This window comes from Cariama cristata, unplaced genomic scaffold (assembly GCF_000690535.1).
Source record: "Cariama cristata isolate BGI_N322 unplaced genomic scaffold, ASM69053v1 scaffold17937, whole genome shotgun sequence".
Lineage (NCBI taxonomy): Eukaryota > Metazoa > Chordata > Aves > Cariamiformes > Cariamidae > Cariama > Cariama cristata.
The window spans coordinates 19,425-37,512 of record NW_009625153.1 but is presented as its reverse complement, the minus strand read 5'-3'; the positions used below and the strand labels follow the sequence as shown (position 1 = coordinate 37,512).

Here is an 18,088-nt window from a genome sequence, read left to right as displayed (position 1 = left end):
CTCTTTGAATGATGTTTAAATAATTTTAAAGAGAAAGAAGTTGTGTTCAGATACATTTCTTTCCTTAAAGTTCTTTCTTGAAGGACTTTTTTCTTTTTCCTTTTTAAAATTATAATGCAAAATGAAACTATATCATGGAAATGTGATTAAAATACGTAGCTATGAACTTGATCCTGCAAAACCCTGGGACCAGGGTTCTGTGCACTTAGCTAGAACTAGGTCCTAAATTATTGTATATCAGTACAAAAGTTTCCCTCTGTATTCTTACCTTTTGAAAGTCTAAGTCTGGAAATTTGTATCGATTTTTCTCTAGTAGGCAAGCATAATTCTATTTAATTGGCCAACGTGAGGATGCTTTTCTCCTTGAACCTTTTTCAGTCTCTGTTAAGTTAAACATATGTGTGGGTGTGTGTTAACTGTAGGTAAATACCTCTGGTGTTTCCCTCTGTAGAGAGAATGGCTGTTCTGTGTATTTCCAATGGATTCCTCTTTTGGGCATATCCAATGGATATCTCTTTTAGGAGATCAGTGTTTTGGTTTGGTTGCCATGCTCATCAATATGGATGATAAATCACTTTTCCCACATGCTGTTTGTCATGTTCCGCTTTTCATAATTTGTGGAAATCAGTAGGAGTCTTTCTGTTGCTGAACTTTGTATTGTGGTTCCTTCATCTCATTTGTATTACCTATGCAAAGCTTCAGACTGCTATAGGCAGCAAATGAGTAGCATTGTGAATTTTGCAATGTAGATATGTATTCCATTTAAAGTTGGAACTTCACTCTTATTTAGTGCGGTCCTTCTCACAACCGTAAAAGGATCAATAAAATTAAGAAATTGTGAAAACTGCCAGCTCCCTGAATCATCCTGGTCTTACCATTCTCCTCTATTTTTTGTAAGCTTTTTTACCATCACCCTGCTTTTAAATTTGATATTACAATTCAATAACATACTAATCATGAAAATCTGCATGTTCACTTGCTACAGTAGCTGATACCACATTGGAAAATGATTATGAAAAAAGTCATTTATTTTAATGTTCTTTATATACAAAGTAATTTCATATTACCAACATTTTGGTGATCTAATAGTACTATTTGTTATAATTAAGGAAAAAACTCCAAGAATGTAGTGCCTAAATGACTTAATGCTCCTAAGTCTTATTTGCAACAGTGACAGAAGTATTTAGGAGGACACCTTGATGAAAATTAGTGAGGATAGGCATCCTAGATGTCTAAACTGCTTTTGACAATGAAGGTATAAATTCCTAAATCACTTGTGTGCTTTAAAAATTTTCCCTTTGCAGACAAAAGTTATGCACGTGCAATTGGTAGTCACACTAGGAAGTAAGTACCTGGATTGTTCTTAAGTACTGATCACCTAACAAATTCTGCTTAGTATGGAAGGTATCAGCACTTTGGGAATTGAGACCCACTTAAAAAATGCTGAGAGCTTATATTTAAGTGAAATATTTGTTTGCTTTGCCTTCCATTAATTTGGCTTCTCAGATATTTTTTTTTAGTGTCACAATAGCTCTGAAAACTGGACCAAATTTAAAATTAGTTGAATGCAATTATTGCATCTTTATCCATGGGCTATGCTGTCTCATGAAATGCAGTCCCTTTTTAAAATACCTACACTTTTTAAAAGGATTTCCCCTCCTCTGCTCTTTCTTTTAGGGTATAAAATGAGTCCGACGTGTCTTTTCTGCTATCAAAAATGAACTTGGGCCAAGATTCACAATTCCAGCATGCTTTCAAAACATTTATAGTAAGATTGAAGAGTGCATGTTTATACCAGTGTATGGAGCATTGGAAATCATACCTGTCAAAACCAAAAAATTCCAAAAAGCTCATCCTGACCTTTCGCTGTAACTTGTAGTGAGTGCAACCGCCATGACCCAGGCTTTCCATCAAGTGGGTCAAAACATAGAAGCCAGGTTTTCATTTATCAAGATTCATGTGTAAAGTCCATGAAAGTGAGATTAGTACATGGAACCTGTGCTGAGATCAAAGGAGAGGGAACACACTCATACCTAGGGGCGAGGGATAGACAGAGCACTTGCGTACAGCTGCCATTACTGCCTCAGCAATGTTGTCATTGCCTGTGGCCCATTTTGTGCTTTGTTTTGTTTTGTATTTTTTTGTCTGCAGTGTGCTGTAACAAGTGGCCGTATCTGATCCTCAGCTCTCCTCCCTCCCAGTGCCTACCCACCTGCCACGTGGCTGGAGGGATGCTTGCCTTGTGGCACAGACTCGCCACAGCATCCTCTTGCAGAGGCTTCCTGCAACTAGGCCTCCTGGCACACAGCAGTTCCATTGCCCTTGGGAACTTGCGCTACCCTGCAGACCTGGCAAGTGGCTCTTGGTTTAGTGTACTTGAAGCTTATGTGCACAAAACTGTGTCATGCTGGGGACTCCTGCAAAACAGCTACAGCTGTCCTCTCTCTCTCATACTGTAGTGCTCCGTGTACTGGTAGTTCATAGTGTTCGTTACTCAGTGGCTCTTCAGGCAGCCTTACTGAGAGGCCACTACCTGCTGCAGGTTCCCGTTGTGCTGCAAACCGTTCATGGGAAGCGGTGGTGGAGGAGGTGGAGGAGGGAATAAAGAACTGGGCATTTCTGAATGAGTCTGTTGGTCAGGAACTGGCATCGGGCTCACTGAGCCAGAGTCACTCTGCATAGAGCCAAGATTGCTGCCGTCAAAATGAGTCATTTTCTTCTTCATTAATTTCCTTTCTTTGGCTCTGCGGTTCTGGAACCAGATTTTCACCTGCAGAGGAGCAGAGGAAAATTAATTTTTTTCGGTTGCTAATAGAATGCAATATCGTCCTTTATGTATATAGTCAAGGGTCCTAGGTAACTCAGTTGTATGAGGACCAGTGAGAAAGGCAGTGGCAAACTGAGACAACAGAGCTGTTTGCTTGTTTTTCATACAGGTCATCTTTCCTATCTGGTAATAAAATATTTATTAATAGCTTGATAAAAAGAGGTTTTCAGTGTTAGTTTTATTTTTAGGAGGTATTTCTTTATGGAATAAGCTTTGATTTTTTTTTTTTGGTACAAAATCTAACAGAACAGAATCTCATGTGTCATAGTGATGGCCAAAAGAATCTGAGAGTATCTTTACATTGAAAACTATATGCCCTAGTCAGAGCAAGTCAAAACCTGTTACTGGCCTGTAAACTGAGGCACAAAAGCTTTCCCATTTGGATGCTGCACATTAATTGGTTAGCTCCAATGCGTAAGCCAATGGAAATACACTTCTGAGCAGAATTTCACCAGTGCACTACTCTTGGTACACGTTACTTCAAAATACTGTATAAGTGGTGCCTTAATAGCTAAGTGCTTTTTGCTGCATTCATAGACGGTGCCAGAATCTGCTGCTGCTTCCCGCACAGTCCACTGCTTTACAGCATAGTCATTGCTCTATCACGGATACACTGTCATCTTTGGGAAGAAATGAAGGCAGCTATTGAAGAGTATATGGTTTTTGGTGAGGACGGAACAAGTGGGGACATGAGATGAAGTTGACAAGTAATGGGCAATTGAATATACAGCAGAACTTGTTGAGGTGTGAAAGGGTGAATGCTCTATGGCAACTGAAATGTCTTTGGACCTGAATCCCCAATATTGGATTTAAAGCAGCTCATGCCAGATATTTATCCTTGGAAGTGGCTCCATATTATGTCTAGTCAGTGTAATAAGTCAAGCTACCTCATTCAGATAGGTTGTGTTTTCTTGTTGGTGTTCATATGGCAAAGGAAATGCTTTTGTCACCATTTTCTATGACTGAAAGAAAAATCAATGGTTTGCTGAGAAATACTGTTTTGTTTAGTTATCCTTTGCTAGAAGCGAGAAAAGGAAAGAGAATGATGATCAGAAAGGAGGTAAAACAGTGAGAGGTGATAACATCTGTGACTACTAGGTTGTGTTTTAAAAGAAAACCACTGGTAAAGTCCCACAAAACATCTTAAGGAGTCTCTGTGACAATCTTGGCGTACTTATCCTTAAGACATTATTATTCCCATGTGACAATTGAAGAATTCAGATACACACAAAGCTTGTGGAAATTTGAACTAGGTCTCTTAAGTCCCAGGCTATCATCTGAGACATTTGGCAGTTCATTTTATTGTCTTAGTTTCTGGAATATCATTTCAGTACCAAAGTATGTTCCATTAAACCAGTTTCAAATACTGTCAGGTCTCTTGCATTCTGATTGTGCTGAGGTAATCTAGTTTCACCCATGCATTTGCCAAGATACATGAAAAGATGGAACCAAACTAACATCTGTTTCAGAATTACCCCCTGGCTTCAGTGTTCTTACGTGCCTTAGAATTTAGATTTTTGTTCTGGTTTGTTATTAAACTAGGGATGCAGATCTGCAGCAGGGATCCAGAGAGAATTTTAGTAGGCACTTCAAGGTTGTATGCCAATTGTCAAATAACTACAAGTAATTACAGCTCCGTAATGTTAGAGTAAGAGGTAACGTGGTCAGTTGCATGTGTCTGACTTGTTCTTCATCTGTTGCCCACCTTCCCTTCACTGTTTTTTTTCCACTATTCAGTTGTTGTGCGAGTAACTCTCCCCCTGAAGTCTTGTCCTCAACATCTCTTTTCTTTCTGTATCCTTCTTATGTTAGCAACACTTTGCTTTGCTTTTTTTTTTTTCTTCATTAGATATTACATCTTTCCTTCCTTGTTTAAACAATTGTTCTCTGTCCTTTTGTCTTGAGATATTCCTTCCAGTGTCCTGGATGGGATTTTGGCACAGCCAGGAAAAAAGCTTTTCCAGAAAGTCATTTCAGGTTTTAGGCTGGGTGAAGTGGAGCTTGGGGTAGGACAGTGTGTGTTCAGTCATATTCATAGGATGGGTTTGTTTAATTTGTAGGAAAGGGTAGTAGCAGCAATATAGATCAGATATTTCTTTCTTAATCTTACGTTTTCAAAAATTATTTCAGAGATGTAGGCTTTATGCACTGGAATTAATTTTATGCATGACGTATTGATGATGATAAAGAGCAAATATTGTAAAAACCGTTGCCATGTTTCCCCGATATATATCATGTCTTTTTTGCATCACCACTTCAAATACGCTAACAAAAAGGGTTATCAGGAATTAGCACTGAGCTAGGAAGTTTCAAGTAAATGTTGTTGGTTGTTTCCAGAAGCAGGGTCCTAATTTTTAAGTTCAGTATAATGAAGTCAAGTTATTAAGGTTTTAATAGCCAGCAAAAAGACATGTAGTATATCTTTTATACCTGGTTGAAATAATTTTAGTTTTCAACGATTAAATACTCGCATTCAGCAGCAGATTGAGAAATACTTGCAAAATGGGTATTTGCTTCTCTGTTTCTCTAAGCTTTTGCAGTGTGTGCTGTGTAAGACAAGTTCAAATTGGATGAACAGTGCTACAACTGGGTGAATTTTGGACTATCCCTGCTCAGTACAGCCCATAAAACAATGGTGAATCAGGAATAATCTTCAATGAATGATACTGAATAATAACTGACTGAGAAAACAGTGCTGTGATGGCTTGCAAATAGAAAAGGCAACAAATGAGCATATTGTATCCCGAAATCTGTTCAGGGAGAGATCCTTCAGTAAAGCCTTTAATTTTCTGTTTCGCTGCTTACTTCAGTGTACTGCATGAAGAAACTGCCAAGTAAAATGGGACCGAACATATGCTCAGCCCATGTTAGGAATGTCTTTGTGGCATCTTATCTGGGTTGTTTGCATGAACCAGCTGAAGGCTTGAGAGCCAGAGGCCATGGACCTGCCTTGCTTTGGTAGGGGATGGCACAGGCCTTCCAATTGCATGATTGAAGAACATGGCCCAGAGTGGTTGCAGAGCAAATTGTATATCTCTTTTGAACAGAGAGGATTGTGTTTTGATGTACGGTGTGGGAATCGAAGTGGAATTTGGAGGGGGTGGGAGGAAATGGGGACAGGAGAAAGGAGTAGCAAGTGTGTAGGAAATCTTTAACAATAGGTAAAAGGCAGCCAAAGAAACAAATACCTTCAAGTGTCCTGAACATACTTGAGCTCATCACTTCCATTCTCTGCTAAGACTGACCTTGTTGAAGTTGGTTATAGAATTCCCATTGACTTTGGCAGAACGAGGACTTCCGCTGTAGAAATTTTGGCAAAAATTTCTCCCTGCTACTGCTACCCCAGTACAACAGACAGAAATCCCGGCAGGATTTTGTTGATTTTTTTTTAAACTTGTTTCTCAGAACAGGACTGTATGTAAGACCAGTGTTTGCTTTTTCTGTGTTGTTGCATAGCTCCCTGCTGAGAGCTGAAGTAGTGCTGATGGGATATTTAGAAATGAGGGCAAAGGTGGCTGTCAGGCCATGCAGTTGGATAGTTTGAGTCCCTACACTGCAAAGGGAACCCAGTTGCATTGTTTGGTTGTTGGAGGGATTAGCATTTTTGTGTTCTTAACCAGTACGGTTATCTCCTCATCAGCAATAATAAATTCAAAGGAAATCCTGAACGGGTGATCCATACTCTACCTGTCTCTCGGAAAGTCTTAGGTTTGCAGCAAGTTCAGACTTCCTCCTGATTGTAATGTATCTGTTGTAATGAAATTCCTTCTCTAATTCTAATCTCTGATGATCAGTGTAAACCACTCGGTACTTCTCTCTTGTTCTTGTTTTACCTGTTTTGAAAGAAGAACACATTGCTTCAAGCTAGAATTTTTTAACTTTAGTAACACAAAATATCTGGCTTTACATTTGAAAATATGTTTGTGGGTATTTTAGGCCTGATTCTCTACGCACTTACCCAGAGTAACTCCCTTGACTCGGTATTGATTTACAACACAAGAGGTTCATACCATCAGATTTTGGATTCCTCCTTAGTAAATAGATGATAAACTGCTTCTCATATTCTTTATCACCCTTGTGTTATCACTTGGGAAAGGGAAGGCTGTCTTGTTAAGAACAAGGAGCCAGGAAACCTGGGTTCTGTTCCCAACTCTGATGCAAGCCTCTTGCCTGGTGTTGAATTGCTCTTGTTTCTCTGTCCCTAAAGCTGATACACTGCTACCTGCTTCAGAGGGAAATTGTGAAGGATATTTTACTGCAGAGAAAATACTGACAGCTTCCAAAGTTCCTCACTTCTTGTTGCTATAAAAATGCATACAATGTTGTGATTGTTACTGCAATTTGGAGGTTGTGTTTTTCCTTCAAGTCTGGCACAGTCTATCTGTGACTTGATAATAGCACAGGGAGTAGTAACATAGATTTTCAGATGACAGTTAATAAAAAAGAGAAAAAGAAAGCAATAATACTTGACAAAGGACATTGAACAATGACAGAACGACAGCATCTGTTCTTCTGCAAGCAGCACTGCTGCATCCTTTCAGCTGTGGGTACAGCTGACTGAAGCAGACGTGGCCCAGCAGTATCTGGGTCATTAAAAGGTAATGGCAAATGACGTGAGCCAGTGAACACAGGTGCAAGGAGGTGAACTTTTATGGATTCCATACAGGATAATTTCTGAGGACAGAATGTGTTGGCCATTGTGAAAGCGAATTGAGAACAGGAAAGGCTACTGATGCTTCCTTTCTCACCTACCTTTCCTCTGTTGTTAATGTTCATATGAGGCACTCAGTATTACCTGATTAAAACCAAGGCCTCTGAGCCCTAGCCTAAGGTCTTCCTACATTTTTGAAAGATCGTAGCATTGTTCAGACAAGCGTTATCATGTTCGCTAACCACAGTCTTAGCATTTTTTTTGAGCTTCCTTGTCTGTCTATATTTGTGTGGACATTTCTTCATATGTATATATTTAGACTGTAAATTGTTTGGGACAGGGAATGTATTTTTAGTTGCTATTTTTTTTCAAGGTGTTCCACTGTGGTACTGTAGGTCATGAATCTTTGCATCCTTAGTGGTCACTGTAGTAGAACAGCCCCCTGAGATACAGGTTCTCTCAGACGATGCACAGAACTCGGGGTGTATTGTGGCTTGCTGCCTGTGGCAGTCTGCTATTGCTGCACATGTAGTGTAGCTTCATACAACAGCTCATGTTTGCTTACGGATCTTTTTCTGAAAAGATTGTGTGGATGCCTAGCTCTTCAAAAAACAGATTCCTCAAACTCATAATAATTGCACTCCTAGTAAGAGCAGTTAATTTTGAACAGGGAGGACTGAAATAGATTTTCAGGTATTGAGTTGGTAAAATTTCAGACTCTGAGTAGATCACCATGGCACACCGCCCCACAGCAACCAGCTTCCCCCCTGCAGGAGAGAAGAACTGGAGGTTTCATCTATCAGTGGTGTCAAAGGCCTGATTTCTCCCCAGCCCCTCCTTCCAACTCCCCTTGCTTTTGAAGTTTAAGTAGTACCCAAAGATCAGAATTCAGGGTACAGAACTATAGCAGAATCTTGAAGTACTTTATCCCTTAATTCATGATTTGATTTCACAGGTTAATGTTTTTCCTCTACCTGTGGAGGGAGACGTGATGTCTCTTTGATTTAATAGTCAAACACACTTGGAGCTAGCATTGCCTTCCACTTGCTGTATACACTGTGTGGTAATGGCTTGAGAGCCGTATCACCTTTTTCTCTTCCAACATTTAACAGTCAGTACTTTGCTACTCATAAGAATTTTTGGCTCACCAAAGTATTGTTTACATTAGAAGGTTCTTCAGGCTCTGATTCTTTTTGTACTGTTTGTATAGATCCTAGGGAGTTGTTTAGCACTGGAAGTCCTGGTTAGTGCAATGCTGTAAACAAATATTGTTACACTTCTGGTTATGGATAATAACTGGTTCGCCCTACATGACAGAGTTTCTCTAGAAGTCTTCCCAGGCTTGTAGAGCAAGTTCTACATCAGAATTTGATCCTTCAGCTTCCATGCTCCACGGTGTTCAGCCCTGAGAAAGCACTGTGCATTAATAGTGACTTTACCATGCTATGGGCATTTTCCAGCTGTCTTGAGGCCGTCAGCCTGTTTACTTGGAATATTTCAATAGGGAAAATAGGTGTGTGCATGTTTGCGTTTGTTCCTTACGCTGGGGTTTCTGCTCAATCCATGCAGCCAACACCACTTTGACTCAAATCTGTTAACTTGCCTGTGAAGGTGCTGGTGTGCTGTGCTTGCCTGGGGTAGATATATAGGACGTTCTCATTTCGGTAGCATTTCTATCACTGCAAAAACTGTAGTGAAAGCAGAATTAGCCCGATTACGTTTACACTGATAATCAAGTGAAAAGTGCTGTTAATTTTACAACATTATGGTAAGAATTTTAGAGTCTCTAAAGAACAGCAGTTATTCATTTCAGTCCACATAAATAGTAGGACATTTGTTTTCATTCATTCGAAGTGTAAATTGTTTGTTTAACATATGGTCACCTGTGGTGCTTTAATGCCTCACTTGATTTTTTTTTTTTTTTTTTTTAACTTTTGATCTCTCTAGCTGGTGATTTGGTTAGGTTTTTTTTCCTCTTTAAATGAGAATTTGGGGTCATTCTATGGGACAAAATGTTTAAAATGTTTCCTTAGTCTCCTTTGTGTTGTTAAGATGGAGTACACAAAAGAGCAACAATTTGATCTTATCTTGAACTCTATTCTCATTCAGAAGCCATAGACAAATATCAAATGTTCTTCTATTGCCAAAACAAGGTGGTAAACTTCAAGATAAACCTTCCTGTTTCTGGTTTTAAGTGCTTAAACCCTTATTATCTGAGTAGGAGAGGGCTGAGTTTTTTGCTTTTTAAACTGAAGAAGAAATTAAATGTATGTGCAAAAGAGCACTTTTCTCCCATAAAATCTTTTATTTTTGTATGATTGGCTTTCAGTTTATTTTTAGTAGGAATGATAGTATCTGGTTTCTTTTTGAAGGAAGATTGGGAGCTTTCACATCTGATTTCTTTCTTTCAGTTAAGAGAATAATTTAAAAAGTAGAAAAGCAAAAGGAGGACATTTCCTTCCTAAAAGTCAACAACAGTCTGAGAAAAATTCTCTACGATTTTTGACATAAATCTTGTCTTTAATAATTTGATTTTTTGTGTAGAGTAACACCCGCTGTGAGAGACAGCAGAGACTGGGAGCTGAGATCTGCCAGGGTCTTCTGAGACGATACTTTTAGTTGTGGCAGAGTTGTGTTTTAGTCTAAGTCTTTACCCAGCTTCTCACTGATGTCAGTGAGAGTTCTGAATGCCTTTGTCGGATGCTGGGTTGGAATTAGTCTGCATGTGGCATTTCCTTTCAAAGGCAAAGTACACTTTTATTTGCCAAAGTTAACAAACAGCAGCAACAAAACCTACCGCTAAACAGTTTGGGACTTCAGCCTCTAAATTCCATCTGTTAGATTGAATAGATCCACTTTACTGCATTCTGAGCCAAATCTTGCAGACCTTCTACTGGTTTTATTTACAGTGATGCATTTGATTTCAAGGAGAAGTATTACCTGAGTAAAATTTGAGGTAGGACTAATGGATTCACCCCAGAGACAGCAGAAGGATGTTCTTCATTTCTCAGACTTCTTTAGGAGATAATGGCAGAATTTAGTGATGCAACTTAGTATTTTAATCCACTTCTTTAGTCAAATCCTGCATATTTTACTCACTTAGGTGAGTGAAATTACCAACGTTTAACTTTCTACAATCTTAATTAACCTTTTGTTAATGACAGATTTTAATTTTAATTAGCAACATAGTGTCAGTTTTATTGGAAATGTGTTCTGTCATGGACAGTTATACTGTGGAATTGCAAGTGGTTGGAGAGGTTATTAGTAGGTGGGTGGAAGAAAAATGAAACAAAAGAGCTTTGAAGCAACTACCTTTGCAGTATGACTGCCTTTGTGTTGGGGGAGTGGATTTCCTGGTTTTAATGAGCTATTTAAGAACAGCGAGTTTTGTCAAAAACCTATTTTGCAAATACTGACTATTGAAGGGTGCCTTTGGAGTAACACGAAATAAGACATTTCAGACTTAGAAAACTTTTCATGAGATATAGTTTAACAATCCTGTTCTATCACACCCGCTCTGGCAATGTTTGTGACTGGCCAAGTTTTGAGTTGGGGGAAGGGAGCAGCTTTCCCATTGGTCATAAAATTCACAGAGTGTTTCTTCTGAAGACAATAAAGCTAGGAGAAGGCCTCTTTATTTGCTGTGAAAATCATCACCCTTTCCGGCAATATAACTCCTGAAGAAAAGAGGGAGAAGGAAGAGACAAGACTGCATATCAAAGCAAAGTGAAGTGTTAAAAGGGTCTGTTGCCTCAATATGACAGATAGGCCTCAAAACCCCAGACAATGTAGCCCAGGAAAGGGAAAAAAAAAAAAAACCAAACCACCACTGGACCTCACAACTAGTTTACAAAGCAAAATAAATTAGCATTAGAACTGGCCCTGGCCCCTTTTTCAGTGCCTCCTCTCTCAACTTTTCAGGAATATTCTCTGTCTACTGAAATTGGCATCATTCATAAAATCCAGGAGCTATGTAATTTAGACAGAAGATGTCATAGTGTCGGGTTACTCACAAAGCATTGTAATCTGGATTCCATAGTTTAACATTGTTTCAGAGGAAGTTAATGTCTGTACTTGATGATGGCAGGTTAGCTTAAGTCAGCTTGAAATGTGAAACAGCTTTCTGGCCTGAAGATAGACTCAGTTCAAATCTGCATCTTTTATGTTAGCTTAGTATTAAGAGAGAGATTAGTGTTAGGTTTTGAGCTTATGGAGACATGGACTGTCAGAGATCAGGCCCGAGAGTTTTGTTTTGGGGCTATCTCTAATTATTTATGCACTTTATAAGTGTAGGAAAAGAAAGGGCCAAATTCAGTGTAATTTCACAGACTTAATTGAAGTTGTGAAAAAAGTAATTTTTAACAAATCTTGAAGATAGGCATTGTGCTGCACATGATGTTCTGTAAAGTTAAGTGGGGGAAAAAAAAAGAAACCACATACTGCCATTGTATTAGAAAACGTTACATGGATCCAATCCTGTATGATGTGAGTAATAATATTCCTGCCAGAACTCTTGGTGCGATGAGTAGGACTATTCATTATTGCAAAGTTGGATGCATAAAGGTTTGTGAAACATGGTGAAATTCTACGTTTGTATTTTCTGCTGGGTCTTGATCATTTGTTCTTGTTATTCATGTTCAGATGACTCGTGCTGAAAAGAACAGAATAGGATCATAGAATCGGAACCTTTCCACAGACTTGAAGAATTTTCCCTTCTGTTCTGTGGACCTCTATTTAAAATGCTAAAGTTTTCTAATTTTGAATATGTTCTGCTATTCTGTAATAAAACTCATTGGTCAAATTCTGTCCTTTAATTTTCTAGTGTAATCTTTTCTATTCTTCTTCATCATATGGAAGTAACTGTATCCAAAACAGGGTCATTTTTAGCACCTCCAAACAATGATTGGACAGACTGCCCTGTATAGCTTTTGTTTGGCAGAAGGACCCAACCTGCAGAAAATGTAGGTGAATTTCTAAATGGCAAGGTGAGGGGGAATCCCATTGCCAATGACTCTATAGACTAAAAAGCAAGTGATTGACGGAAATTTTTTCCAAATGTTGTATGTTCTTTAGGCATTCAGCATTTTGCAAGGATGGTTTTTCAAGAGTCTGGTTTCTCTTCCTTAGATTTGAGTGAATATAACTTCTTCCTTCAAAGAGTAGATGCTATACATTTACAGTGCATTTGGTAATGATGCTCTCAGCACCTGTCATCATCATCATCAGAAAAAACTCCCTCTGTGTCTTCATAGTAAGTTTTTATTGAACAAGAATAATAGGACAGCTGTCATCTGCAGGAAAAGTCTATTCATAATTAATTTACCTCTTTTTCAAAACTTGTTCTCTCCCTGTTTTATGGTAATGTAAGTGCAGCTCTTAAGGTGTACTTTCAGCTTTGTGAGCAAGTTCTCATTGCTGCTGGAACTGCCTGGTAGTTAACTGTTCAAACTCGTTGTTTTGGATGCAGTTTTACTACAGATGTATGTTGTTTCCTCACAAAGGCAAAAAGTAAAGTCTGCTCCTGTGTGAGTGATTGTATACCTCCCTAAAGATACTGAAATAAACAGGACATTTGTAACTTGTTCAAAGGTGGTTTTATTCTACTTGCCATCAAAGAATTTGCCTGTAATTATGTTTTGTGTGTGTGTGGAATTGCCACCTCAAATCTCTAGTTGTCGTGGCTTTGTTCTGTTCACTGTTACAATTGCTAGTTGTCTTGGTCTTTGCCCACCCTTTAGAAATGGGGGTTTAGAAGAGGGGAGAGGAGCAGTATAAGGGTTAGAGAAGGGTCTTTTTCAGTTGGTGTTCTTGGTTGAAAATACTAAGTACTCAGCATTTCCTCCTTCAGGTGTTATGAGTCAAAACACATTTGCTTTCTCCTTTATCCTGAACACCCTCAAGAATGCAGGGACTAGGCATTGGATCCTACATGCACTGCATTTGGCATCAAGTCCCAATCACTCCAGTTCGAAAGCTGCAGGGAAAGACATTCAGACATTGTTCAACCAGAGAGAGAATGATGGATGAACGCCTTAGTAGATCTTTTCTGCGGGAAATGCATTCCAGCAACACTAAACCAGGATGATAGTCTTGCATTAAATACTGAGATCTTACAGTGGTTTCAAGTAGCATAACCTCATAAACTTCACTTAACGCCAGTTGAAGATACAGTTTTGTATTGGATGTTGGTTTTAAAGTCAAAAAGTAAGACTTGAAACAATTTGTGCTTTTGTTCCAGGTTAGCTATGTACATAACAGAGTATCAGAAGACCTATTAGGGCATGAGGCAGTGGTAGAAACATCAATAAAGTGTTTTGTTTGTCCTCTGTCAGGTCATGAGGCCACAAAGCACCAATAAGAGAAGCTAACCATGAAATCTCTGGAGATGGAAATGCCATTGATTCTGGGCCTTCTTTCTGTAGCTGTTACAAGTCAGACTACTCAGTGTAAGTAAACCTTTGGAAAGAATCTCTCCTGATCTTAAAGGGATAAGATTACAGGAACATTTCTTGCATGCTTTCAAGAATACCTTGCAAAAATCACTTGCCTTAATAATTATTGTTTTCATAGTGAAATAATATTATTGATAACTAGTATTTTGCAACAAGTAATGAACAAATAATAAAATTAATTAGTCTCATCAATTTCTGTTCTGATCACTTCAGGTGAGTCTGAGCCTCAGTTTTTCCATCTTTAAGAATAGTGGGTCATATCTATTTCACAGGGAATAAGGAAAGCTAATAAAGAATAGGTGTGTTTCCTTCACTATTGCCTATACAAAACCTCTACTGAAATTCCTAAAGGTTTGGCAAACAGATGGAAGGATAATGTTCAATGTATGCTTACAGCTTTAAGGATGTGAAAAGCAATGGATTCCATCTAAGAAAATGCTGAGATTGAGGATTTTGGTCATGATCCAGCAAACAACATTGGTACTTGCAGTTAGCCTAGTAACACATTTAAAGTCACTTGCAACACTTGCGTGCTCACAACCAAACTCACCTACGTGTATTGCTAGATCTGACATTGCTGTTAGGGCAAACTTTAAAAAATTATTTCATTTTTTGAAAATGTGGAAAACCAAAAGTGCCCTTGCTTTTAAACAGAGAAAAAGGAATCAATGAAGAAAAAGGAACCAACTCCAATGAAGCAGATCTATTATCACTGAGCAGTCCTGGCCTAGCCAAAAAAAAAAAAAAAAGAGGGAAGAAAATTACTGATCTAGACTTTCCCGTAAAGCACAACCCAGTACCTATTAAATGAATGGATAAGCTCCCACTAACTTTAGAGGGCCTTACACTGACCTGTGGGCATTTGGGAGGATATGCTCCTATGATAATGCTGATTTCTTAAATTCTTCTTGAGATGAAGATGCTCAATATCTTGTTGGACCATTCCAGAATGGAGAGACTCCCAACACCTCCTGTGAATGCTCTGACCCTTGCAGGCTTGAAATGTGGAACGTTAGAAAGCCATAAGTGTGCTTCTTAAGCAGGCGGTTAGAATGTGGTACTGTCTATTATCTATCTATCTATCTGTCTCACACTGTCCCCACTATAAAAGGGACAGCACAGATAGATCAAATCACATCTTTTAGAGAGGCTGCAATTTAAATCCACAGGAGCAAAAGGCAGGTAGGTAAAGAAGAAATGAGAAACAATGAGCAAATACTTTTTGAGCAAGTATTCTGCCATCTGTAAATCAGATTGTGAGCAATTTTATTGCCCTTGTAAGGACTACTCAAAAGTAAGCTGTAAGCTTTTTCAAGACCAGCCCTCTTGGGGTTTTTTTGGATAGTATTCTGTGAAGAACAAATGTGATTTTAAAAATCTGAACTTTTTTTTTTAGCCAAAAATTCTTATTCACCCAGAGTAACAACCCCTATTCTGATGGTCCTGTTGATTTCTATGGACTCTCTATGAACTATGCAGGAGTGAGGATGACTCAGTCGGACCATATAAATTAGATGCATTATTTTAATACAGACAATTTTTCTATATAGTTACTTTCATTTTTCTAAAGTATGTTTTAAGTAATTACTTTTCCATCAGAGATTGATTCAGTACTTGCTTTCAAAACTGTTATTTACTGGTATGTGTGGAACAGAGCTGGGGCGGGAGGAAGGGCTGAAAGGAAAGGAACCTTCCAGGGATGTAACATTGAAATACTGTGAGCATCTCCTTAGAGGAGGTATTGAGCATCCTTAATTTCTACTGATCTCAGTGCATGTGAAAGCTCCTCAGCACCTCAGAGGATCAATACTTTTATATAGCGGATTGTGCCTCTGTTCTTTTCAGGCAGTTTCCCCTCTTTTTAATTTCCTTCTCCCCTTTCTTGTTTCATATTTTTTTATATTCATACAAGGTACAGATTTTTGGTTTAGGGATACTCAATATTTACATTTTTTTGTATTGTTCCTCATCACAATCAAACAGAACCTTTTCCTTATGCCTTATGACTTATTCTTACTGGTTAGATACGATTGAAGAATTGTTTTGTACTCATCAACTATTATGCATCAGAGACTGATCTGTCACTTTATTAACTGATTGTGTTACCATGGATTTTTATATTCTGAGAGCGACTACTACAAAGTGAAGCAAGCCTTTCCTTATCATTCCTGTTTCTAAAGCATTGACTCATTGTTTGATCTTGCAGACCTCATTTCATTTAAGTATTCTGAGGTTTAGAGAGGTGGTTTCTAATACAAAGCCTTATTTCCACCCCCCCCACTGTATATATTTTACTTGAACTTTTCATATGTACTCTAAACTTGAGGAAAATAAGGAAAGTATTGGTGGTGGTGAAATATAATACTTTCATCATGATTTCTTTCTGCAGACATGCTGCTTCATTCCAATCTATAGGACTCCTATTAAAAGCAATTATTTGATATCACAAATTTTTTTAAACGTATCTGAAATTAAAATACTTCACTGTCAAAGGCCATTGATTTTCATTTACCTCAGCATTAAAGGTCAACAAATAAATACAAGAAATAGTCGGCTGATCAAAACCCGCATCCAATAATTGAACCAATATTTAACTGCTAGCAAGAGAATCCTTCAGAGCAATTAGCAATTGTTAAACAGTACGCTTCCCTCTAAACAGAGAACCTGGCAAAAAGAAAAAACCAACAATGCAAAAAAAAAAAAAATCTCTTCTCAGCATAAAACCTCAGTGCCCTCATACCTGTGGAGGTGGATTGCACCGTTTTCCTCATCCATTCATAAGAGCTGTGCCTTTGGCTGTTGGGAGAGATTGGCTGTGTATTAATTGTATCTACAGGAGGTAACCCCCCAGATGCAGCAGGATGGAGGGAGCTGTAATCAGCAGAACTGTAGGAGACCTGTCCAGGAGACGAGCCATTGAGCTGTGCAGCAGCAACCGTGCTGGAGGGTCCTGGGCCGTAAGCGTTCCAGTCCTCCCTCTGAGGGCCATAGTGAGATCCCCAGGTTCCCGCAGGCTGTCCGTGGGTGTCCAGAGTTGGCACATGATGATATCCCATATAATCGGAATAGGGTGGAGTAGACACAAAGTTTTGCACTGGCAGGTTGTTGCTGCTGCACCTTGCAGATCCTGGATACATGCTGGTCTCTTTATCCAAAAGATAACTCACATACATGATGCTCACAGCCTGGCTTTGTCTTGCTGGGACATCCTGCTCCTCACAGTGTTTGTTTGATCTCTCTTCCCCTCCTCTTTCTTTCTCTCTCTTTTCTAGCCCTGGCTGGCTCTATAAATGACTCATGCTAGCCCTGATGTCCCTTTACTACACATGATTAACAATGGTTTTACCAGGTGCTGGTGGTAACAGTTTACTAAGGTCCTGCCTGATGTCACAGATAACTGCCTGCCCCAAAATTACATTTGCATTCAAATGAAGGGCTGACCATGCAGGCAACCCCACCTTGCTGCTAGTTCTAGTGCTTCCTTTCTCACAGATCCTGTATGTATTACCGTCCCCGTTCTATACTTTTTGAATGTAGTTTGAAATCTCGTGGTCTTCAAGCAGAGTTGCATACATACTTAACCAATAACTGCTCAGACAGTAGAAGTGGCATTTTTGTCTTGAGCAATACATGTCAGAATCTAACTTCAGGCACTAGGTTATAGTTAGTTAAAGCCTGGTGTCTGCTAGTCTAGTAGTTCTTTTGTTAGAATGTGCTATATTATTTTTTAAAACTGAAAATAAAGGACCAGTTCGGTCTTTAACTGCAGCTCACATAGCTTCTCACATGAGCACTCTTCTTGACTCCAGCTCTTAGTCCATGTGGGAGAGCACTTAGAAACCACACTAATCCTGCTGATTTTAACATTACAAAGGATATACAAGAAGTCTCATAGTCATTTTGAGCATTTGTTCATACGAGTAGTCTTGTTGATGTTAGCAAGCCTATTCATGAGCTGGCTGCTTGCCACAGTGATTGAAGTTTCTCTATTCTAACTTACCATGTTAACAGAAAGAGGATCTGTTATTGAGAGAATGCAAAATTTGTCACTTTCCCTATGCTTATGTCTTGTTTGTGATATTGAAATGAGTGGTAGTTTTCCCTAAAGGTTTTTCGGTTCTCATTGCTGTGCTTGTTCACAAGAAGTAACCCCTTTTC

General features: G+C 38.8%; 1 protein-coding gene across 1 annotated transcript; it reads right to left on the bottom strand.

Annotated features, from left to right (window-relative positions):
* Positions 1–2,515: 2,515 nt before the first annotated feature.
* Positions 2,516–17,251, bottom strand: LOC104164236 (homeobox protein CDX-1-like). The gene is made up of 3 exons (XM_009703513.1): positions 16,671–17,251; positions 6,515–6,660; positions 2,516–2,770 (listed from the first exon to the last, which is right to left on the bottom strand). The coding sequence occupies exons 1-3, from the start codon at positions 17,101–17,103 to the stop codon at positions 2,516–2,518; spliced, it is 834 nt and encodes a 277-aa protein (XP_009701815.1). The 5' UTR covers positions 17,104–17,251.
* Positions 17,252–18,088: the final 837 nt, after the last annotated feature.